Source organism: Ammodytes marinus (assembly GCF_949987685.1).
Source record: "Ammodytes marinus genome assembly, chromosome: 11".
NCBI classification, from domain to species: domain Eukaryota; kingdom Metazoa; phylum Chordata; class Actinopteri; order Uranoscopiformes; family Ammodytidae; genus Ammodytes; species Ammodytes marinus.
In genome coordinates, this window is record NC_137215.1 from 20,759,794 (window position 1) to 20,785,969 (window position 26,176).

Here is a 26,176-nt window from a genome sequence, read left to right on the forward strand (position 1 = left end):
CATCTTGAAACACTGGATTTTCCTTTACTCAACTGAGCCGTGTGATGGCACAAAATTCAGCCATTTCCCCACTGCTTTCCCCGAGGACACTCATGCCAGCACCATTCCCATTCATCCCCAGAGTGATACCACGCTACGCTCTAATAACATACTACCTGTCTATAGAAATGTGTCATTTTACAACCCCCATTCAGCACGGCAATCAACCCGAAATCAGCTTGGAGCAAGGGTTTTCATTAGGGTGGCTCTACTTTCACAGAAAACTGTGAAAACTCCTCCACTGGTCCATGGGTGTGGTGGTGAAGCTTTCAAACTAATGGCACTGTTGAAAGAGAAATGTGCAAAACCCAAAACACTTTTTTTTCTGGCTACATCAATGGGCAATTATCTACTTGAGGCATGAAGGTCTAATCATTAGAAATGGTTCCTGAGGTGGTTTCTGCAAAGACCATAATCACATGCACAATGAGCTCTTTTACAGCAGCTGTTAAGACCTTCAAATCATAATAGCAATCTGCTTCAGCGCAACCATCCACATAGTGCATAAAAGCTGCAGCTTGTGTGCCAATCTGCATAAAACAACAGCTAGAGCAGTCGATGACTGTGTGTATTTGTTAGGGGCTGTAGTTAGGGAATGCGGGGGTGGCGGCTGACACACAAACCCCACAGCGACAGTGGATGTGACTTCTAGTGCCTATTTTCCAAACAGGTGTTGATTGGTTTATTTGGTGGAGGAGGAGTGAGAGTTCACACAGTACTTGGTTGCTGTACAGTATTTATCAGTCAGAGAATGGGGCAGCAGAACAAAAAAACAATCAGCATGACAGAAAAAAGTGTCAAACTGATCAACTTTTTGGGCGTGCTAAAACTACAAATATACTAGGTGTTGGCTTATTCTGTCAAAAAACGTGTTGAAAATCAAAGGGGTGCTTGCACTGCTGAGTTGCTTGTTGCCAGATTTTTGCATCCTCTCCTGATAATAGATGGCCCCCGGCTTACTGCTCCTCTTCTGCCTGACTGGGTGAAGAGCTGGGTGCCTGAAGTGGGACGGGCAACGAAGGAAACGCTGGCCCCGTCGCGTTCTCCACTTTTAATGAGCGCTCCGATCATGCAGGAGTAAAAGTCCAGGTGGAAGGGTTCAGCGCGTTGCACACACGTCCGCTGGTCCAAAACAGCGTTTCAATGAAAGCGTGACGATTCGGGAAAACTGCACAGGGAATTATTTTTTCTATTTTTCTTTTTAATATAACGCCTGGGGGACTATTTCACCTTCTCAGGTATGTTCATCTTCATTGCTTTACGGTGGATCCTGAACAGAGAGCTAAAAATCCGCTTCGCACACTAACTGGCGATCTCGTGTTTGCTGCTGCGTGGCGTGAATGAATTATCCACGTTTCAAATGGATGCGTAATTGCGCGTAATTGGTGTCCATTGCGTCCAAACGAGCGTTTGATAATCAGGTCTCTATTGAATTTGAATAGAAAGAAAACGAGATTTGTATGTTTTGTTAACTTTTTTTCTGTTGCAGTTTATAATTCTGGTTCATTTCAGCCGAGCCTGGGAGATTTGACAGGCTGCCCAAAGAGTACCGCTGATTGTTTCACGTTCTGTTTATTTTTCTTAATCTCCCTAATTTTTCCTTCGGTGAAGTTTTTAGCTGAATGAACTCCATGTTATGATCATTACTGTAGCCTATAGCGTCTCAATTCTGATACAATTATAAATAATCTGTGGGGAATGTTCATTCTTGTATTTTTTCTATTCATGTCTTTCTATCTTGAGCCTTTATTTTGAAAAGTCTCATAGTAGCCTATAATAAATAGTGAGAAGTGAATTCTTCAGCATTTGTTTTTATTACTTCTACACTGTGTTTGACATCTATCCGTGTACTATTTCTGACATTTCTTCATGGTTTAGAGGAGCCTGATTAAGCACAGGTGATCTCTATACAATATGTCCAGCAGCAGACTACAGGCTCTGGCTTGCACTGAAGCCAGTGCCAAGAATTAAAGTAATTCCGCCTGTTATGTGCTCAATAAACAAATACTGCCCTGGCAGCAGCAGCAGCAGCCCAAAATGCTCCAGAAATGACCCTGTAGAGACATGTTGGCTTGCCTGTGCGTCTGATCTCTCCTATGGCCCTTCAGTTGTCTTGTTGCTACAACATTTGGCACATCTAACATGCTTACAATACATTTCTGACGCCTGTGAATGCAGAGATTTAACCCTGCCTTGCACTGGGGTGTGTGCAAATACTGTCTCACCTCATGCATGCCATCACTCAGGAACACTGTGAAACCATGTTCCATGCTGGTCATGATACACAAGTAAGCCTCAGTCCCATGTGGCGCTTGGCCTTGTTGCATTTACTCTTGCCCCCCCAGAAAAGGAATGTTGGTGCCGCTGAAATAGAAGAAGATTGAAATACAGACCTTGAGTTTTGGGCATGCATCTGTATGGCCCTCATGTTCACCATCACTGATGGCAAACACTTGAAAGACTGTAATGAGTATTATCAGTGCTTATCAACAACTGCCATCAAATACTTCTAAGATCAGTCACAGGTGTGTGTGTGGTCTGCCCACACTTTGAGAACCCATTGGGTACGGGTCTTTGAAATAGGCAGAGCCAACACATCCTGTTTGCATCATTGCCTCTCTGTACCTGTGCTGTGACACTCCCTGGTGTGATTTTCACCCTGCATTATCAGATCTCTGGTTCCTATCTATCGAAGATCGCCCGGAAATTTGCCTGCAGGAGCTGGAATTGTTTATTTCACTGCAACCGCAGACCAATAGGCTTTGTGCAACATAGAGCTGGGCCTGGTGGATTCTTAGTTAGTTTTTTTTCTTTGCTTGTAATCCACATTGTTGTGAGAATGTAACCCGGAATTGCACTTTAATTCCTCAAACTATGTGACCTGTCTGAGCTGCTGGGTTTTAAAGTGACTGAGTACCCCTTCACTGAAGCTTTCATCTTTTGCAGTGGCTGTGAAAACCTCACTTTACTCATTATTTTTGTACAGTTGCTCATGTGAACAGTTTTTTTTTATAATACTGTGTATTCCCACCCAATAGAAATGAGAGGCAGGAGATACTCGGTTTGATTAAAATTACTGTAAAACATGACAGCGAGGTGACGTGCTATAGGCATAAGCAATGATTTATTTAAAGTTAAGCACAGGTGTATGGAAGATATACAACACCTATACTGTGTGTTACCCGCCCTGGCTGTGGTTTATGGAGGCAGTTAAGTGTTGAGTCTGACAGCCCTCACATATCCCTTCCTTCTCCAAAGCTATCTGAGCACTTGCTAAATGATCCCAGATCTCCGGGCCCTTTGTTAATTATTTTTTATCCTTCAGTGTGTGTGTGTGTGTGTGTGTGTGTGTGTGTGTGTGTGTGTGTGTGTGTGTGTGTGTGTGTGTGTGTGTGTGTGTGTGTGTGTGTGTCTGTGTGTGTGTGTGTGTGTGTGTATGTGTGTGTGTGTTTGTAGGAGAGATTGTGTCTCTGCTATCCCCTCAAGATCTATTATCTACTCTACAGGAAACTCCCCACAGTGTTTGTCAAAGGATATCATTTGCCCTGCGTTTCATTGCCCGGAAGAGGAAGCATTTAGACGCTCACCCAACAGTGAGCATCTCAATAATGTCCCTCCTCTCTTAAAGGACTCTTCAGAGAAACAGAGCGCCTGAACAACTAAGGCTTCTTTTGGAGTATTGGTCCACTTAAAATGAGCTCTACTGTAGGCCTACATTTTGAAACATGGTATCTTCAGTTTTCCAGATTTCCATGCAGGTGTATGACGGATCAGTTTTGTAGTTGGCGATATCCAGTGAAGCGAGCTGATACACCTCTCATATGCTGCAGGTCTGCCTCCTGTACCGTAGATGTACATATCTGTCCCAGCTTGTTCCCAGACCCAGCTTTCTTCCCCCGCAAGGACAAATTGTAGTCCTGACTTTGCAGCAGGGATCTACCTGCCTGTCAAAGCACAACGCTGTGGAAAAATTTATGTCGGGGCTCATGCATGTCAGATAAAAATGTAGAGCTGCATGCATCGAAAATCCTGTCACTGCCAAATGCAGCTATATTAGTTCATTCTTTGACATGATGCTTTATGTTTGCCGTGTGTGTTCACTCTAAAACTATCATCATTAAATGAGGAATCATGCACAATTGATGTGAAAGCCGCAATAGAGAACTGTGCATGGTAATGGCGCCAAACACACTGTTAAGTTAAATCAGTTCCCTGCACACTTATGTATACCAGCCTGGCAGGAGTGACAGGAGTTACAGCTGGGGATTCAGTTTTAAAGGGATAAGTTCACTTCTTACCAGAGTTATATGAAAAGATTTATATTATATCTGAAAGGTGAAAATAAAGCTACAACCGGCAGCCAGTTAGCTTAGCATAAAGACTGGAAACAGAGGGAAACAGCTCGTCTGGCTTTATCCCAAGGTTATAAAAATCCACCTATACCAGGACTGTTTCATGGTAAGATGGTGACGAAAGGTTTGTTTAAACCATGCAAAGCCACCATAGAAAGCCACCCCACAAAATTGTGGTTTTTACGGGCGTTTTTATGTGCTAGACTATATCTTGGCAAGGCACGTATATTCTTGGGCCTTTTTTCCATAACATGTCCCTTATAACCACAACAAGCTGTTTTACACTTTTTTACGAATCAAAGAAAAGTGAAGAAAACTCCAGAGTATTAGGGCTATGTTGATAAAAATAAAAATAGATAACTTACGATAACAATGGCGTAATTTTACGAGAAAACGTTTGTTATTGTACTTTTATGAGAAAAAAATCAATATATTACGAGAATAGAAGAGTTGTCGGCTAATATTATGGGAATGAAGTCGTAGTTTTAGGCTGTGTGTTATTTGGAGAATAAATTGCGTCTTTTCCCCTGCATTAAAATGAGGAACGTGGATCTAGTGAACTTTTGGCCTCTTTTCACAAATGAAGAAATACTTCATTTTTTGGCTTATCTGAACCCAACACACGAGTCAAACAGTGGGTGATAAACACGCTGATACTCTCGTCATTGTGTTGTGGGTTACGGGTAATAGGCCCATGTTTTGCTAAATTATAAAAAAAAGTTCTCGTAAAATTACGATTTTATTATCCTACCACTTTATTCTCTTAATATTAAAACCTCATAAAATTACAACTTCATTTTCATAATGAATTTTTTCCCTCGACATGGCCCTTATACTCCATCATACAATATCGCCAGGCTAGCTGATTCTGTTTTCAGTCTTTGTGCTTAGCCAATCTAACTTGCTGCTAACTCTCACTCTAGCTTACACACACATGAGAGTGGTATTCGTGTCATCTACAGTAAATCTCACGCAAAATAAGACAATTTCCCAAACATTGTTCAAAAGCTATTCCTTTTGCTCGTCTTTTTGTGTGGTCCTGCGTTTGTTTGTGTCCAACAGCAGACTCACAAACCCAGCTCTCGGAGGAGACCAGTGGAATTTTCATTGTGTTCTCAATAGCACTGCTTCATATTATTAACTGCCTCACATCTCACGGTGCCTTAGAGGTTGCAGTATGATAGCATGCTCAGATTAAAACCTGCTGGTGTGTGGCCACAGGGACAGACATTATGCAGTCCTGGTGGGAGGTAGAGCATTGCTCTGTTAGCAGGGTAGCCTCGACCATCGTCCTCTCAGCAAGGCGACCATGCCACTGGGACAGGGGCAGATCCTCATATTTAGTTATTCACCCAGCCTGTGTAAGACTTTCTCCAGCTTGTCTGTCTTTGCTGCTGTAGCCTAGTAATTATTGGAGCTATTATTTCTCCAACAGACCTGCAGTGTCTGGAATGGTGTCTTGGTGACCCTCTTCCTCTTCTTGTCAACACAGGCCTCGCCTTTGATTTATGTGTGCACATACAGTAGGTATAGCCTTTGTCCGTGAATGACAGGCAAAGAAAGAAATGCACCGTGTCTAACTGTAAACAGACTGTATTTCAAACTGGGATCCAGCTTGATGTGGTTGTTGATGTCAAACAAAGGCCCCATCTGATTTAACACAGTTCCCCCATTCCTTACACATTCAATTAGGTCCGTGTGTGCTCTCTAATTCAGTCCGACTGCATTGACGGATGGGGGGGACCAAACATGCAGTTTGGTCCAAGAGGCCAGATGTTCGCTCTGGAGCTTCTGATGGGCTAATATTTATAGATTTTTGTAAGCAAAAATAATTGGAACAAGAAAACAATGAACTACGCTGAAGTGCAATTGTTATTTGATCTGCGACAGTGTTAGTTACAATAAATGTTTTAAAAATCTCTAATTGGCCACATTGGCTGCACAGATGCTAGATGAATCGTTCGGCTTTGTGTGTGTAGCTTCAGTTCACGCAGTCTGTCTTCTATTATTCAAAAAAAACTCTGGATAGTGTACCTCCGTGGCAAATGTTTACTCTGTCTTGTATCCAGCTGACGTTAAAACACTTTTTTCGCATTTAGAAATGGTAACCAAAGTGTCCAAAGATCCTACTTCCAGCGAGTGAGCGAGTGAACAGGAAACAGGAAATAGATTTTGGAGGATAACAGTGAAACTCTGCCATTTCTCCTATCTCCCTTTAAGGTTATACAAGGACATCTGGCTGACCTGCTGAACCAGCACGCCACCCATCATGATCAGAGCATCACTCACAGCCGTCTGCCTCGGTGAGCAAACCTTGTCTGTCTTTCTGCAGGAGTACCCTGGCTCTTAAATATATCATCTTTGACTACATTCTTTCACATCTCCAGAATGTTGTGCTGTCTCCTTCGGAATCAATTATGTGCATTCGAACTGTCAAACAGGAGCGTCTCCTGTCATAGAAGTCTTTTGTGTATAGTCAACAGACTGCTGATTACGTTACTTTGTCTGCTATTATGTGAAACGCCCTCTGTCTCACCCGCAGCGCTCCTCCTGTCCCGGGCTTGCTGGGCCAAGCCTAACGGATCAAAGAACAAGAAGCCGAAGCAAGGTAGACATCATCAACGAACAAGCCTGTAATCTCTGTCAGTCCAAGAGTTATTGTCTCGTCTGGCTCTCTCCGCTGAACTCACTTTCTCACTAAAGCTTTCCATATAGGCCGGAATCAAAAGCTTATATCTGATGATAAGATACAATGATGATTATGATCTTACTGGACAAGAATGCACTTACTGGATTCATCCCTGTTAGCATATATTTTGTGATTTGGTGTGAAGCAGGTACTAACCACATATTGACATTATTTGCGATTAGGGCTGCGACTAACAATTACTGTACTTATCATTGTTCTGCTGATTATTTTCTTGACTAATATATTAATTATTTGGCCAAAATGTCAGCGAATGTGGAAAGAAAGGCCCATCATGAATTACTCAAGCCCTTATTTTAAAAAGTGTCATCAAATTGCATTTTTTAGCCAACCAACCCTAAAGATATTCAGTTCACTACGGCATACATCAAAGAAAAGCAGCAAATAACCACATTTGAGAAGCTGAACCTAGTGAATGTTGCTTGAAATAACCTCTATTATAAAAACAACTTATGATACAAATAATAATTATAATAATTTAATAAATTCAATAATAACATCTGATTAATTGACCGCCTGTTTCTGCTTCAATCACTATGCTTTCAAAACAATTGTTATATGTAACTTTAACACTTTAAAAACATAAAAAATAATTGTGTCTTCTCTAAAATCCTGTCCTGAACCATCATGCCATTCTTTTTCTTTTCTCCACAGTCGTCCCAGCTATTGAGTGTGATGTCAGAGCAGGGAAGATCAGTCTCCCAGAGTTCATAGCCAAATGTCCTGCACACTGTAAGGAGACAAAGCAGCAAGTCTACGGGACAGGGGTGTTCGCCTCCATCTCCAGCATCTGCAACGCGGCCATCCACAGGTTAACAGCAGAGTGATGGATGTGGAATAAGGCTTGTGTGAGATGTCTTTACCAAAGATTTCATTTAACAATTGTGTCTGATAAAATAAAATGTTTGTGTCCACAGCGGCATCATCACCAACACGGGAGGTAAGGTGATAGTGAGGAAAATGGCCGGTCAGAACATCTACAAAGGCAGCAATTCCAATGGAGTGCGCTCTCTGTCTCTGCCTAAGTGGAGGGAGTCGTTTGTTGTCTCAGGTATTACTGATGAAGGAAACTATGTTAAACACAGTTCTTAGAAAGGCCCTCCAACCAACAGCTGGTCCTGTTGTTTTTCAGTGGGGAAGCCCAAGAAAGGAGTGATCTACCCATCTACTCTGGACTACGTCCCTTCAAGACCAACCTACGTGAAAACAAGTGAGAGGGGGGACATTTGTACTCACATCATGCTTGTGTGAATATGAAGCTTTGTGCATTATTAGTTTGACATTGAGCAGATTGACAGATGCCTAGTGTTTCATGGTGACAGGACAATCTGATTAGGATCCAGTAGGCACTGATTTGTATTTCAAAAGATATTTAGACATTTTGATTCAAACTGAGGGACATTTGGTTAAAAAGTAGTATGTAGGTGTCTAGGGGAAAAATTACTTTTTAAACTTCTAACAGGAACTATTATTTGTTTATGATAAAGTCTTATTATTCCTATGATGAAATGATCTGTAACAGCAAAAGGGTCCATCAACGAAAAAACAAAGCTATTTCTATATAGTTATTATTAATAGCATGGGTACAATTCCCCGTGAACTTAGATAAATTGATTTACGACAGGCATACAGGAACATCCTGTCATTCCCGAACGATTCGCCACCGGCACGTGCTTGGGGGGCTGGTGTCACCCACAGGTAGACTGGCACCGCCCGCCTACCTTCTCCCGCTCAATTTTCATTTCCCTTCAGTAGTCACTCTGGGTCCACGGTATATTCGTGGGTTTTCTCCTGTAGATTTCTTATCGGTCCAAGATATACGTCACGACCAAATGTTATGCGATTGGTTGGCAGATCCAGAGAGGCACTGGGCACATCCAATAATTTTAAACTTCAACAGACACCCGCCTTTAAGTGAGTTTACGTTTGTCAATTGAGCGATTCAAGACCTTCTGTACAAATTAAATGAAGTGTGATGGTCTGGTAGGACCAGGCTATCCCAAAGGTGCTGCTAGAATATATAAAAAGTGAAGGTTCCTCATAGCTACTTTAAGCATATAATTAAGACTTTTTCACATTAAAATATAGTCATTGAAATGCTGTCAACAATTTTTAGCTCAATTCTAATCTAGACATCTAGACAAATCACCAGGGGCCGTATTCACAAAACATTTTATCTTAGCGCTAAGAGTACTCCTAAGGAGAACTAAAAGTTCTTAGTAAGGAGTAATTTCTTAAAACCTATTCACAAAGCTTATAAGACCAACTTTTACTAAGGAATGGGAGGGACTCCTTAGTTAAGACTAGAGGGCGGTGTTGACCCTGTTGCTATGGATGATGTCATGTTCATACCTTCTGCCCACAGTGATTGGCTGAGAGGGAATGAGAGCTAAGAGTGAATTTATGATGGAAACACTGTGGGAGATATCCATATCGTGTCGCTGTATTAAAATAAAGAGTTTTTATATACAATTAATGACAAGTGACACTGATTTAACATGAAACCAAGATACTGCAGGGTTTCCCACACATTTGTTCACAATTAACCTACAATAGCGCCACACAGGTCTATTCATTTCAAATTTTACAATGATTTGAATCGGAAAAATATCCTCATTGAACAGCTGCACGCCATGCACTCTCACTGTATTTCTCTCAATGGCGGACTATGCAGCAATAGTCAGACAGCGACAAACCAGGAAATTCACAATTTAGAAACAACAGCCGGCGAAATCGTAAAGTACATGCGGAAGGAAAAAGGCGAGACGCGCAACTATACAGTAGCGGATCTGTGGAACGGAGGAGATGCTGCGAAGCGCCACATATAGGCCTACTCTAGTAGGAAATTAAACCCAAACGTGACACCAACAGTAACTTTCAGTGCATCATAAACCCAAAGCAACTGGAGGAAAAGGAACTTAATAAATATTTTTTTATAACAATATACTTTCTAAATATAGCTTTACTAAGATCATTAAACCCTTACAGCTATTAAAGGTAGGCCTACCTTTTATAAAGCTCACTAGCATTAAATCTCTCCAAAACACCATCAAATGGTTGTCTGTGATTGACTCTTAGTGACTTAGGAGTCCTCTCGAGCTTTTTTTAGATTTAGGAGCTAGTTTTAGCGCTAAAATGCTTTGTGAATTACACTTATCTTAAAAAGTTAGGAGTCCTAAAATTAGGAGTGAAACGCTCCTTATTTTTGAGAGTTACTCCTAAATCAGCACGTTAGGACCTACTCTTAGCCTTAAAATGTTTTGTGAATACGGCCCCTGATCTGTACATTCTGGGGGCAAAAGGTTACTACATCGACGTCCCTGCACTTGACTCCGGCATGTTGAACTTTGCTCAGGTTGAATGAGGAGCCAGAGTGCTGTACTCAGCTGAAGAATGTCAGGAATGCATTACAACACAGTGTTCCCCTAGACGTTTTTCCTCTCTATCCATCCGTCTTGCACACGACCTGCACTCATCCATCGTCTCCTTTCAGGTCAGAAAGAGGACAAATCCCCCGCGGTCACCACAGTGCTGCCTACCACAACAACACCTGAACCTACCACAACTACAACACCTGAACCCACCACCACCACCACACTGGCTGCCACCACCCAGACCACCAGTTCCACACCCCCACCAAGGGCTCGAGCTGCTGTCCATAAAGTCAGGGACGCAGGTGATTTAAACAAACACACACAACTTTAATCATTTCTGCATACATACATGTACAAAAAGCTACTTCTTCCCTCTACATAAATGGATCCGTGTGTGTACATGTGGAGGATTGTGTATTTACCTGGATGCAGGATGTTGTTAACGATCCAGTAATACCGATCCACGCACATTGGATCCACTGCAGCCAGTGTGCCGCCCATAGCCGACATCCAACTAACTAACAGTAGCTGCTTGTAACCATAAAATGCTGTTTTGCCAGAACAAGCATTGATTTGTGTGAAACTTGGAGTGATGAAGACGAATGATCACAGCTGGTAATTACAAGTCACAACTGCAATTATGACAAATTACAGCTGGTCTGGCGTGAAGTTACGCATGCTGTTCGGTTAGCTAACTGACTGACTTAACTTTCACTTGATCACCAGACTGTTCTTCATTCTTCTTAAATGAAAACATTATCAAACAGTAATCCCAAGGTCATCGGACCTGTATTGGACAGAAATGCAGCTACGGTGGGTAGACAGTGCTGCAGTATCTTAAGGTATGTGTGTAAATGAGATGGGCCATGTGCCAGACAACCTCCCAACCGTCTCGCTCGCCTTCATTTTCTGTAATTTTATCCTCCCCCTCTCCATATTGGTATCCCATTTGTCTTTCTTTTATCTAGGCAGCAGTCACCCATACCTTGCCTCTGTGGCAGCCGCAAGTTCAAGTAAGTGAAGCAAAGCAAATGGGTCAACACTGCTTATTTTTGGGTGGCATTGTGGTGTGGTTTTACACTAGGATGTGCATGAACACGCGTTTACATCAAGCATGGGGGGTTCACTTCACGTCAGTCCTCCCTGGGAGTGGTGTGCATAGGGATCTCTTCTGTATTTTGTATTGGACCTACGATATGCTAGTGTCCTGGGGCCTGTTTCAGGTAGGCTAGCTGGTTTTACATACTCTGGGTTTAATCATACGCTCTGAGTTGGTTAACTCAGAGCGCAGGGTTGATAAGCAACTCTGGGTTTTCGGTTTCAGAACAGTGGATCAGCGTTGGGTTTATCAACTCTGAGCGTGTTCACTCTGGGTGGAGCGTGTGCATAAAAGCCATCGTCAATGGATCGCTGATAACATGATTCACCATGGAAACAGAAGAAACAAATGATTGATCCTCCCACTTCTCCACTTCTCAAAAAAGAAAAAAAGAAATCTCCGCTCCTCCCACTAGAGTTAGAAATATTAACGAATGAGCTTATGGTAGCCTATGGAGAAGAATTAACGGGATATTGTCTCATAACTCTGATCTAATCTCCTCGGCAATTCAGAAAAAAACAGAGCAAACATTTTTTGTCAAGATAATCATTTCGCTTCCGTATGAGAAGCCATAGTCTATTTTAAAAAGTTACGCATATCAGCTGTAAAGTAATAAAGCTGGCGCGGCACAGCATTGCTTACAGTGCCTAAAGCCTACTGTGCAGTAAACAGAACAGACTGTCGCTTCTTTTAAATGGGGAGTGAAATACATTAACGTCAAGACACATTAGGTGACAGTTTCCATTGAAGAGCCTGATTGATTTATAACCAGATCCATTTTCCTCAAGTGATCACAGTTTAAATTATTATATCATTTTTATATTCATATTAGGCTATTTAACGAGGCTCGTCTGTGACTTTAGGATCGCACAAGTGAACTACAACGATCGCGTGCAGCCGCAGCGTTACATGAATCCACCTGACATAAATCTGTTCAGTGGCACAGACGTTAAAAACATACAATAGGCTACAAATAGGTTTATTAATCTGAATGTAGAGCATGTCACGATGTGTAAGGTGGCCGCCTATATGAACGGACCGAGGGCTGAGAACAAGGCTATTGATCAGATAAATGATTTGTCAAACGTAAAATCATCAGGAAATGATAAAAACATCCCGATGGAGATTTCTATAGAGTGATTTTGCTTCAAACTGTACAGGGACGCGTGTGACAGTGACACTCTTTCTTCAGTCGGAGCTGCAGCGTAAAGTGAAAACAAACTCGGGTAGGTCTAACCACCTATCCAGCAGGTTAGACCCACGGCGTATGTTGCCGCAGTAACTGACTCTCGGTTGCGCTGAACCTGCTACCTGAAACGGAAAACCCAGAGTTTCCACCAACTCAGAGCGAACAAACTCCGGGTTGCCTCAAAACCAGCTACCTGAAACAGGCCCCTGTTTACATATCAAGTTTGTCTTTATCAACTTGTGTATTTCTTTAGTGAAATCAGTTCAGCTCACTTAAAGCCCCTGTAAACCCAAATCCTTCTAAATATGCCTAAGAGTCCTCGAGAGGAGTCACTAAGAGTAAATCACAGACAATCATTTGATGGCATTTTGGAGAGATTTAATGAAAGTGAGCTTTCTGAAAGGTACCTTAATAACTGTGAGGGTTTAATTATCTTAGTAAAGCTATATTTAGAAAGTGTAGACACATTTATATTTATTATATTTATAAAAGAAAAATGTATTTATTAAGCTCCTTTTCCTGCCGTTGCTGTCGGTTTACAATGCACTGAATGCACTTACAATGTACTTTATAGATGCGTGTCTCAGCGGTTTCCTTCCGCATGCACTTTACGATTTCGCCGGCTGATGTTCCTAAATGGTGAATTTCCCAGTTTGTCTGACTATTGCTCCATAGTCCGCCCGTTGAGAGAAATACAGTGAGAGTGCATGGTGTGCAGCTCTTCAATGACGATATGTTATCCAATTCAAATCATTGTACAATTGAAAATGAATAGGCCTATGTGGCGCTATTGTAGGCTAATTGTGAACAAATGTGTAGAATACCGTGCAGTATATTATTGGTTTCATGTTAAATCAGTGTCACTTATCATTAGTTGTATATAAAAACTCTTTAATAAAGCGGCACAATATGGATATCTCCCACAGTGTTTCTATCATGAAATCACTCTTAGGGACTCATTCCCTCTCAACCAATCACTGTGGGCATAGAAGGTATGAACATGACGTCATCCATAGCAACAGGGTCAACCCCACCCTCGTATCTTAGCTTAGGAGTTCCTCCCATTCCTTAGTAAAAGTTGGTCTTAGCAGCTTTGTGAATAGGTTTTAAGACATTACTCTTAACTAAGAACTTTTAGTGCTCCTTAGGAGTACTCTTAGCCCTAAGATAAAATGTTTTATGAATACGGCCCCAGGATTCCAGAGGCTCTAAGGCAAGACAACTTAAAACAGTAAGGCCATGGCTTGGGCTATGGGGTTAGACTATATCCAGAACCATGTTGAACTTGCTACATTTGCATTTAATCTACATTAAATCTTGATTGTCAAAATTTGTCGACTCTCTTATTTTCAACACCGGTATAGGACAGTCACAGTCACAGCATGGTCAAGGGAAGACGCACAGCCAAGGTATGTCAATACTCTTACTGACTCTGCAGCTCTTGTAGAGTCCTTTACACCACACATTACAATTCAAGTTAAACTTAACCCTGGCATCTCTTCAAAGTATTCAGAGGAGGTGCTTATCCGAATAGATTCCCACAACGTGCCAGTGCAGGTAAACCAAACTTTAATCTTCTTGATCTTTTTTCTTTCTACCTTAGCCAGCTTTTGTCTCAACATTTGCATATTTCTTCTGTACTGATACACATGAACTCTGCATGGCATTTTTGTTCTGTGTGCACAGCTGCTTTTAAAGACTTTTCTTTTCTAACACAGGGCCAAGCCTAACTTCTGTTCTTATTGTCTTTCAAGTCAAATATCACAGAGTAACATTATTCAACTATGTTCATTCTGTATGTTTCTGAGCAATCATATATAACGTTTTTCTCTTGAGCATAATGTGATGTTTCAGGGACAATGACTCTCTCTCTAGCGGCTCTGTGATGCTGCTCTCGGGCATATTGGTGTTTTGAGCTAAATGTTAATGTCAACATGATCACAATGACCATGCTAATATGTGATATGTAGCATGTCATTATTGTATGTAATAATTAGCAGATAGAACAGATGCAATAATGGGTTAACTTTTCCCATGTGTACTTACCTAGACAATGTGTTGTTTTGATCCAGTCACCCAACGGTCAACTGGGTCACAACAACCAATGGGTATGTTTACAGGGAAAAATAATCATTTAATTTCATGTTGTCAATCAAAAGTTGTCTCCAAATCTTAATCCAAGGTCTGCGCAGACCAGAGGCAGGTTCAGCTATCAGGAGACAACCATCCTCTCCAGTTGCCCCAGGTCAGCCTTATCATTAACACGCATGCACACATGCACACACACAAACAAACAAACACACACACACACACACACACACACACACACACACACACACACACACACACACACACACACACACACACACACACACACACACACACACACACACACATACACACACACACACACTCAGATTGAACAACAGGTAGACATGGTGGGACAGACAGGGAATGCGGGTCAGGGGCATCAAGGGGGACTGATGTCTTTGTTGGAACAAGAATCCAGGAGACCCCTGTATGCACACCCATAAGCCCCTGTGATCTTCACCCCAGGGTCACCACTAATCCCCTCCATCCAACATCTCAGCTAACATTCCTTTCACAATAACCGCTGTTCTCTGTCATCAGGCACATCCCTTTAGCCATGTTTTCATTTTCCCAGATGAAAAGAGGCAAACGAAGCCGAGTGGAGGGCCTGTAAATACGCACAGCATATATTCTTTTGTTTTTGATATCATGCTGCGGACAAAATGTCTTCAACTTCACTCAAAGCAAAACAGCTGGGCTGCATTTGTGGATGGAGCCCCTTGACCTGAAGCTCTCTCTTCTTCTGCCCCCCCTCTTTCTCCCTCCTTTTTCCTCTTTTATTCTATCTGCCTGTTTCTCATTGCTACAAACAGCTTTTAACAGGGTTCAGCCGGCCCAACCCGAGCGGACTCCAACCATGAGCCAGTCTAACCCTGGTAAGTATCTCCAGACCCTGAGCAGGGGTCCTCAAACTGTGCTAGCAGACACACTCACTGACATTAAGACATAGACAGCTCTGATCAAACAGGGAGGTGACTGGGGCTGGTTGAAATGTTTTATAAAGCAGCACTAATGTTTCTCTTCTGTGTGATGCCATGGTTCACTGCATGGCCAGTCCTCTATAAACCACAGGCAGAAATACATCCACATTGACTTCGGTACACTGTACCCATGAGCAGTTTGTTGATATGCCTCAAAAACAACCAACAGCGTGATATTATTGTACTGAATTCATCTCATGCCGTTTCTCCACTAATCTGGGACAGCAGCGAACTCTTTCAGATAAGGCCACGATGAGAAAGGCACTCTGTCAGTGCGGTAATAGCATCTTATCACAGATCCCATCTGGTCTAGCCTCTTCTCCTCCCCTTGTAAGTGCTTGCAGAGAGCTGGCAGATGAAAGCAGCAGTTCCAAGTGGCCCAGTGCTGCTCCTAGAGAGACGTGTGACCACTGCACTGCAGGATCTCTGGGTCCACTCTCCAGCCTGTCAAGAATAGAAAATCGTTCCACATTCAAACCAGGCTAGGTTTGGCACACAGAGGAATGCCCTTCTGGTTTTGCTTCCGTGGAATGCAAAACCATGGGTCGCTCAAATTAGACAGGACTATATCGGTTTGAATGATGGTTTGATTTCTAAGACAGAGATTCAAGTTAGTGCATCATTTATCCGACCCAATTCTGCTGAGAGTGTGCAAAGAATCTGATCGCTGCAGAGAGCAACTTTTCGGATGGTACACTTGTGGATAATGATGTGATACTTTTAGTTATTTTTTTAATTTATTTTTTAAAGATCATTTTTGGGCATTTTCAAGCTTTATTAGATATTACAGAGTTGAAATGGGGAGACAGAGAGAGAGGGGGGATGACCTGCAGTAAAGGTCCACGGGTCAGAATTGAACCTGCGACCACTACAACGAAGGCCGGAGGAGCCCATAATGTACACGCTCTATCCACTACGCCACTCGAGCGCCCCGATATGATACTTTTATTGATCCCCTAAGGGAAATTCTTTGAGCTTGAAGTCAAAGGTTAGAGTTCAGGATCAGCTAAACAGCAACGCCCCTGGAGCCGGCAAGGATTCAACTTCTTTCTTCTGGACACTCCACCAGGATGGATGCTCGCAAACCTTGGCGTTTGTTTGTGAACTCGAGCTGCCCCAAACAGCTGTTTGATTTTATGGCCGCAGCTTTCGGGAAGTCTTACGATCCAGCCAAGCCTCACATTTGTAATGAGATTTGGAATGCCCACCTAAAACAAAGTCGTGTGGTTCATGAAAAACCTGTTAAAGAGTTCGATTCTGCTTGTTGGCGTTAAAATGCAATCAAATTTGTTTTATGACTTTCATAGAAACAGCAGATTACTAGCAGTCCTGCAGTCATATTACAGACGGAGATACGACCCACGGTGTTGGATCTGTGTCCTCAATCCTACTGCAGTGATTGATGAAGTTGCTGTGACAAGGACAGTAGCTGCTGTGTTGCAATGGGCCTTTGACTGGAGGTCTGGACTGAACAGAATAGGCTAATCTCTGTGTCCTACTATCTACACTGTCCCTCGTTTGACATCAACTTTAGAATAATACTACCACGCTTCAATGGGCCGCTGGCTGGGCTGTCCCTGTCCGTCCCAATCAACAAAGGCCCTGCTCGCTATAGCTATAGCTGGATGGGAACCTCAAAGACCAGGCTGTGTGTTTTTGTAAGTTACCCATCCAACGCAGGGAGGGGTTAACTGAAGTGTGTTGCCACGGCTCAGTCAGTTTTCACAAATGCGATGCACTGTTATTGTTTTTCCTCAGCTGTTTGGGCGTCTAGGGTTCAATTTTGATTGCCTTAGAGCCACGCAAGAAATGTTTTTGCCAGAGTAATAAGTGAAAACTTTGAGTCTGTTTGAACTGTGATGCCAGGAACAGCAGGTTGAAAACACAAAAAAATAGGAGGATATTCCCTCAGAGAGTTAGGTTTCCTCTCTGAGAATAAGGCTAAACTTCACTCAAACAGTCTCTAGTGGCTTGGTCAATGTCTCCCCGAGTGATGACAGGGCTGCATGTTTACCGTCAGACTCAAGGCTGAGCATCTTGTGCATACCCCACTATCAATGCAGCAGGTGTAGTGGAGGTCACAAGTATGCTACTCCTTGATGCTTGCACTGAACACAGCTTTTTTAAATCTTCTCCATGCACAGCTTTTCCCAGAAGGGATTGGGCACCCCCCGCCTTTCCTCGTCCTGATTGGTTCCCTGGTGCTCGCCGACCAGCAGGTATCAAATACAGAACATTATCATCCCCCCTTAACAATTTAGAAATAGATTCCAATTTAAATGTTCATGTTTTTTTAATGTTCAAAGTGACTAAGGTAAGAAAGGAATGAGTGCAATGCCTATGTGGCCCAAACTTATACTTTTTGCCAATTGACAGTAAACTTTTTTACAAGAGTTTGTTTGGTTATGGTGATCAAAGAAACTGGAAAAGAGCTATTTTCTAAATTGAGTTTTATGATTAAGTATTTCAGTTTGCAAATTAAGATGTGGTATCATATCATTACCATAAGGTGTCAAGGGTTGTATTAAATTAATCAATACCTTTTAATGTCGTTTAAAAAACAAGATATAGAGTCTACAACCATGCTAGCAGCTCTGTGAGACTGTACTTAATACATAGGTGCATTTAGTTAAATGCTATCATCATTGCGCTAACATGTTCACAACATGGATGTATTGGGAGAGATTCTTGCTCTTATAATACATCTATGGTTCACAATGATAACCACAAGTAGGCTTGAATGTACCGCCTGTCTTAGTTTTAATTGTTAGCACTCTAACTGTTGCTTATTAGCATTAAATACAAAGTGCAGCAGAGACTGATGAGTATGTTGGTGGTTTAAGACAGCATCCAACATGTAAACCTTGTAGCGGCTGATGCCTCCGCTCTCTCTGCTGTACATCCAGATGTTAGTTATGGCGCTCCAGACTCAGGATACACGTGGAGCGAGACGGACACACCTGACACAGCAGGTGAGTCAACCTCCCTCGAAGGCAACACAACATGGCAGCATGGTGTGTACTGTACTGCCCCCTTTCGGCAGGTTACTGCACCATATATCCCATTTTATCTTTGCATGTGCCAACACCAGCATGATTGTGTGAGCAATACAGTTATGTATCTGCTGACCATGTTGTGTGTTGAATTGTCTCCATCTGTAAGTACATGCAAAATGTGTTCTCTCTGGGGCATGCCATCTGCCTGCCATATGAAAGATTCCTGTGAAGTGTGGAGGAAAAGAGCAAAGGGCAGGTATAGGCTGCTATACAATATGTGCATGTGTGTGAGAGAGAGAGATAGACTCTGCAAAAGGTGGTTATTCTGCACAAAGCCATTGTTTTCACTGGTCATGGATTGTTTGGGAGGAATATGTGACCAATCACGACCATGGAAATGTATGGAAGTAAATCTGTTTCATCGGATATTGAAATTAAAAAGCCGTTGAATTTCTAGAATTAGTTTTTGAAAATTTTAAGAGTTACTGTTAATTGAGAGACAAAATAATGCAGATACATAATTTCAATGCATGAATATTCAGTGCTTTTTAATTTCAAAATTCGATGGAACCGATTTACTTTCATAGAAATGTGTGCTTTTCCCTCTGGAGTCCATGGTGGGAATACTAACGGGTTTCACAACATCCTCCTCTAGCTCGGGATCACAGGCCTGATATCTCAGAATATGAGCGCTGGTTTTATAACTATGGACCCTACCGTAAGTGTTTTTTTCTCTATTCTATTTATTGGGAACTAATATGTCTTGGGGTTGAGGTTTTATATTGGCATATGTACATACTGTGATTCTGCAGACGACGTGTTTGACTGTTTTCTCTTACTGACACAATTTCCCAGAAAGGATGACACCCTCGTGTCCCCTTTTATTCTCTGACACATGACTTCATTTTTCCTTGTTGCATTTAGTGTTGTAGTGAAATGGGTTGTTTCTGTAGATCTAACCCACACATTGCCTGAATACATTAGTTATATAGAGAATCAGCTGTCTCAAAGTTTCAAAATCTGCCAGTATTGATTAAAATAGAAGGGTAGCTGAAGTCCTCCTATGTAGACAAGCCTTTAGACGTGTTTAGTCTTCATGATAAGCTAGGCAAATCCCCTCCTGGTTCTAGCTCCTTGTTAAACAAATAGCCATGAGAGTGGTATCGTTCATCTCATCTAACTGTCTGAGAGAAAGCAAATAAGCATCTTTCACAAGCAAAGAAAAACAAATTTTATTTGTTTTAGGCACAGCCTTCACACCAAAGAATACAAACCACATTCAATATGGCGCACGGCATGCAATAAGCCCTCCCTTTCAGATTACAGGCCATGCTTTATCTGTTTGATGACACAGCCGAGTCTCTGACCCTAAGTAGAAATAACATGGTTTGGAAAAGTGAGTGGCTGTGCCATTTCCAGGGTGTGCACCACAAAACTACCACCACACACAAAATGAAAACTGGTGGAGCCGGTGGGGGCGGGTTGTAATGTCATGGTGTGTTTTCATTCATTTTGCATCATGTGCCGTTTGCCACAGTCTGTCATCACTGATGTCTTTACTTTTAGTGCCTCGCACCGCGGACTCTGAGGCCAACCGTAAAGTGCCACTGGACCCAACCCATACTAGAGGTGGGTGAGCAACGGTTACCATGGCTACTATCACCTGTTTGTGTCCCGTGAGGCATTCTTTTGGACATTTTGGTTCCAAACTTCTTACTGACTTTGTTCTATCTTTTGCTCTGCTGCTTTAGCTTTCTAATTATAATAAGAGCTAAAAATAATATGTAGAATGTTCTATTAATAAAGAAGAAACCATGTACCTTTTAATACGGCTAAAAAGGTAGTTTAATTACCTGCTGCTTTGTGGTAGAGATGTGCTAATGCTGAGCTTGTATGATGTCATCTGTGCAGTGGAGCCAGTGGATGCCTGGAAGCCAGACGCAAACCTTTATCAGTCAGGTGAGATAGCTTGCAATGCTCCTTTTTTTTCTTCCTCCCAAACCAGTCACTTTGCCAGTAAGTCCTCAGTTCTGACTGTAAGTTCAACCCAAAGTAAGGCTATCTAAGGATAAGTGTCTGGGTTTCTGCTCAGCCTGTAATTGAAGGGATGTGAAGTCAAATGGGATGGTTGCTTGAGGATACAATCAGTTCCTGTTTGGCATAAGTTTTGCCACAACAGAAACTGGCAAAGGGTTTGGGAAAGTGGACAGCTGCAAATGTGCCGAGGTCAATAGAAATGAGCAGTACAACTGAGCAGAACAGCAGAATTCTGCTTTAAAGACTTGTTGTGTGTGTTTATTTTCAGGCTTCAACATCAGAGAGCAGGAACCTGTTCCCAGAGCACCGGAGCCTGTGTCACAGGGAGACCCAAGTATGTCCCTCATATCATTGCATATTCTGAATGAGGTATAATCGCAATAATGGTTAAAACTGGTGTTTATGATATCATTTCAGTGTCACTGTGTAAATTATATGGCAAGCACTAAAGGTGACATGTACAATTGTATCTGTAAATAAATTGTGAAACGTGTAAATGGGTTTTTCTTGCTCATAAAACATTTGAAAAAACAATATATTTTTCAACTGTATGGGGCAGGGGGTTGAAGCTTTAAAACAAAGTGGGTCAAATTCCGCACATTTTAACTGACAAATGTATTACCAAACACATTATTGAATCTATTATAACTGTTTTGCTGGTCCTGTTTTTGCAGATTGTAAGGTGGACCTGGCATTCCTGATGGATGGGAGCTGGAGCATTGGGAAGAGGCGCTATAAGATCCAGAAGGACTTTCTGTCTGAGGTGGCTCTGGCCATCAATGTGGGCGTGGCTGGACCAATGATGGGCATCATCCAATACGGGTAACCTCACTGTTCCCGTTGAGTGTGCTGAATGTATAGTATTTTGGATAATGAAAAACAAATCTGATAGCTTGTTGTTGTGTTGGTAGAGATGACCCAGTGACAGAGATCAGTCTGAAGTCTTACTCCAACTCCAGAGAGGTGAAGTCGGCCATAGATAAGATCCAGCAGAAGGGAGGCCTCTCCAATGTGGGTGAGTGACACGCTGTGGGCTTCCGGCGACAGTAAATGCTTACAAACGGCAAGTGTGAAAGTGAAAAGGGGTGCAATTATTGCAACGTTTACTGCCCATGCACATTTTCACATGCATGCAGGATGAAATTAAATCTAAATTTGCAGCGAGACACTGTTTGCTAAATTACAGTCCTGTTCCTGTTTTTCCTCTGCAAAAGCACTTTGGTTTTACAAGCCTGTGGGGGTCAACTTTCAGCGGTGCAAGTGCTGTTTTTACTGTTTCGGTTTGTGCGTCAGCATGCACCCGCTGCCACATGCGTCTTTATGGCTGGCTAAATTTTGCATTGACATACAAACAGTGTTGTTTATGTTTGCCCAGAAGTGATCTGTAATCATATCACAGCTTGAATGGTTGTATAGTGCTTCTATGGTGCCCTACACAGCCTCGCGTTCAGACCACTAACAAGACCATGACAGACTTAATGATAGGATATCACTATTTTTATGATGATTTAGTGTTAAGGCAATGCACTTTATACAGACACATGTACATTTGTGAACAAAATATGTAGGCTACTGTGTACATTATGATGACTTTTCAAAGTTTCTTTTTCCAGCTAGCTTCTATTTGATTCATTTAATATGTCAACTCATTCGTTGAGTGTCGACTTTGTGAATAACAAACTGGTTCTACTTACCTAAATAGTCTTTTCCTGAGTGCATTTCTGTGTCTCAACCAAAGACCTGTCTAAAAGTGTCTGCCTACTGCCCCCTGGTGTACTGACAGGAAAGGCCCTCACCTACATCAACAGACAGTACTTCAGTGACGCCAATGGAAACCGTGGAGGAGCCCCTAACGTGGCAGTGGTGCTGGTGGATGGCTGGCCCACTGACAAGGTGGAGGAGGCATCTCGGCTCGCCCGGGAGTCCGGCATCAACATATTCTTCGTTACCATCGAGGGCCCTGATGACTTTGAGAAACAAAACTTGGTTGAGACCAACTTTGTTGACAAGGTGGAGTATACTTTTTCCAGAAGGTGTGCAAGGGCTTTATTAAGGGTGGAGTGAGCTATTCTGGACAATGCTTGTTGTCAAAATCACTTTTTTGTCAAAAAGAGGGAACATCTCCTCAGGATCTGCTACCTGACCGTACAGTGTTAATACACAGCCTAGGCTCTGTAAACTGGCATGTTGCTAGCTACGGTGGTCCCCTTTATTTACATAGCCTACCCTTATTGACAATGACATACAAGTTTTCAGTGACTATGCAATGTATTTACACCAGATTCTTTTTGTTTTCAGTGCACACACAGGTAGCAGATTGTGAAAGCATATTTTTGACAATAAGGTTTCTCCAGAATAGCTGAGTCCACCTTTAAGAGATGTCAGTTTAAAATAGTGTGTCCTCCTTCTATTCATCCCACAGGCTGTGTGCAGAACAAACGGCTTCTACTCCCTTCCCGTGGCCAGCTGGTTTGCTCTGAGGAAGGCGGTGCAGCCCCTGGTGAAGAGAGTGTGTGACACAGACCGCCTGTTGTGCAGTAAGACCTGCCTCAACGCCAACGACATCGCCTTCGTCATCGACGGCTCCAGCAGCGTGGGAACCGGCAACTTCCGCACGGTGCTGCAGTTCGTGGCCAACATCACGCGGGAGTTTGAGATCTCGGACACGGACACTCGGGTAGGCGCGGTGCAGTACACCTACGAGCAGAGGCTGGAGTTTGGCTTCGGCCAGTACAACAACAAGGCCGAGCTGCTGAACGCCATCAAACGCGTCAACTACTGGAGCGGTGGCACCAGCACCGGAGCCGCCATCACCTACGCCTCCGAGCAGCTCTTCAGCAAATCCAAACCCAACAAACGCAAGATCCTGATCGTCATCACAGACGGCCGCTCCTACGACGACGTCAGGGCGCCCGCACTGGCCATCCAACGCCAAGGTCAGATGGTCAACCACACAACAGAATGTAAAAAGAGAAGGAGATTTAAGAGAAGGAGATTTTAGGGCAGATTTGGTCCACCCCCCTCGAAGCAGTGATGTTTCTCTTTGCAAGTCACTAAGTAAAATAGTGAATATCTCCTGTCCGTACTGTGTGTGTGCTAAAAAAGAAGTCCAGTGTTAATACTCAGCCTATAGGCTCAGTAAACGGGCATGTTTCTATAGTGGTCCCCCTTTGTTTACATACCAGTTTAGGCTGTGTATTAACAACAGATTTTATTCACACACAGTATGGACAGGTACTGGATCTTGAAGATATACTGTATTTACTGATTTCGACAACAATCGCTGGCTCCACCTTTTTTAACACTTGGAGGAGATAAGCTTTGAGTCAACAACATAATTCAACTAAAAGTTGGTGTGTTTCAGTCCACAGTGAGGTGTCGGGCAGTGTGTGTTTGATGTGACAAACACATGTGAGGCCCATGCCTGTGTGTGTGTGTGTGTGTGTGTGTGTGTGTGTGTGTGTGTGTGTGTGTGTGTGTGTGTGTGTGTGTGTGTGTGTGTGTGTGTGTGTGTTGTGTGTTTGTGTGTGTAATGTGCTATGTCTTCCTGTGATCTAGGTGTGATCGCCTACTCCATCGGCATTGCCTGGGCAGCCCAGGATGAGCTGGAGTACATCGCCACAGACCCGGACAAGGAGCACTCCTTCTTCGTGGATGAGTTTGACAACCTCTACAAATTTGTGCCCAAGATCATCAACAACATCTGCACAGAGTTCAACTCCCAGCCCAGGAACTGAGGAAGGACTGGTGGAGCGGGGGGATGTAAGGAACAACATCTTGATCCTAACAGAACGCTGATTGTAAATTTTCTCACTCTGGTGCCCAGATGACGGCCAATCCAGCGCCCCATATTTGAACAGGGAGGGAGGGGTCTTCTTGAATTTAAGTGAGGACTGTTGGATTGGACAAAAACTAATTTGAAAGTCAATCAGCAAAATACGGCCCAAAAAATACAGGTGGTGCTAATGGTAAAGGGTTTACAAGACACAGTGACATACTGACATCTCATGTTTACTGTGGAGACAATGGTTCTCTGTTGGTACCATAAAGAGAACAGGGTATTCCTTATTATTATTTCACACGTACTAATTATTCTCCCTTTAAAAATCGTTTATAAAGTGTAACTTAAGGCTTCATTGATGTTAGCAAATCCTTTACTAATGCTTTATGGATAAGTTATAAGTCATTAAAACAAGTCAATTGGGTTGCCAGGTTGAGACATATCCCCTTAGATGGTGTTAAAAATCCTCTGACATGAACCTTATTTATCAGCTTTTTTCTGTTTCATCATGCAAATCTCTCTGACACTGAACCTTTTGACCACTTTTGGGAAAGAGCTGGAGAACATCTGCCAAATAGAAAAATGATAATATTTTTTAACAACATTTTAATGTGTTTACAGGTTAGATGAACTGAATTACAAGTTTGTAAAAGCAAGTGGCATGCTGGAGAAGCCAAAGGGATCTTTAACAACTTGGCAACCCAAACATTTTTCTTTAATTAAACATGAGCAAATGATGTATTAACTTTAATAAAGCTCGAAAGTGCAACTTTAGAACCCTTTACAAAGGCTGCCTTATACGGAAGTGGTACCAAAACGATTCACAAACATAAAGCTACCTTACTGGGATATGGTGCTTGCTGAGAAAATGTAGTCGTAACGCATGCCTAGCACTTCCTCTTATGGCTTAACACACTTCATAAACCTAATTATATGGTGCTTTTTAAACAATTCTCTGTAAAGAGGATATACTGTCTTAGATTGGTGCATCTTGATCTTCCAAATAGGAGATATTTGATAGTAGGGACATTGTTAAAGTTCCTCTCAAAGGCTATGGTGCTGATATTGCTGTATGAGTGGTAGATGAAATGAGACTTACATGCAACTAACAGAGAAGTGGGCCTGTGTGAGAGGTGAGGAAAGAGGAGATGTATATCTTTGTATAGAGTGATGGCAGATCCTTAGCTGGCCTCTCTGGAATTAAAGCAACTCATCTCGTCGCTCTTGTTTTGTAATGGTGTGATTGTTTCCAACAATGCAGGCATGTCTCAAGTTTTGTTGAAAGAGTATTTATGATTTTTTTCCCCATTATGTTCCGTTTGTACATATGCATATTAAAAAAGCCTATCGCTAATAATGTTCAGATAATTGATCAATATTTTGAATGTTTTTTTTGTTGTTGCAATTTTTAATAAAATAAAGAAAAATGAAGAGAATTTAAAAGTGGCCGTTTCCTGCAAAAATCTTTTGTTCATCCAATTGTCGCCAAAGTCGTGTTGAAAAACCAAACATTCTCTAAGTTTTAACTCAC

The 26,176-nt window shown here is 42.3% G+C and overlaps 1 protein-coding gene across 6 annotated transcripts; it reads left to right on the forward strand.

Annotated features, from left to right (window-relative positions):
- The first annotated feature begins 763 nt into the window (after window positions 1–763).
- vit (vitrin) lies at window positions 764–26,082 on the forward strand. Of its 6 annotated transcripts, none has more exons than XM_080037010.1 (23): window positions 765–1,277; window positions 6,612–6,694; window positions 6,934–6,999; window positions 7,753–7,909; window positions 8,016–8,149; window positions 8,231–8,308; window positions 10,592–10,774; window positions 11,441–11,486; window positions 14,132–14,169; window positions 14,267–14,317; window positions 14,943–15,005; window positions 15,664–15,726; window positions 17,976–18,050; window positions 18,738–18,803; window positions 19,483–19,545; window positions 20,394–20,456; window positions 20,739–20,786; window positions 21,133–21,198; window positions 21,539–21,686; window positions 21,776–21,879; window positions 22,648–22,874; window positions 23,287–23,800; window positions 24,423–26,082. In XM_080037010.1, the coding sequence occupies exons 2-23, from the start codon at window positions 6,661–6,663 to the stop codon at window positions 24,599–24,601; spliced, it is 2,466 nt and encodes an 821-aa protein (XP_079893136.1). In that variant the 5' UTR covers window positions 765–1,277; window positions 6,612–6,660; the 3' UTR covers window positions 24,602–26,082. The 6 variants fall into 6 exon arrangements, with proteins under 6 accessions (XP_079893139.1, XP_079893136.1, XP_079893135.1 ...); XM_080037009.1 differs by having other exon boundaries at window positions 11,441–11,485; window positions 14,125–14,169; XM_080037011.1 differs by lacking the exon at window positions 20,739–20,786 and having other exon boundaries at window positions 11,441–11,485; window positions 14,125–14,169.
- The last annotated feature ends 94 nt before the right edge of the window (window positions 26,083–26,176 follow it).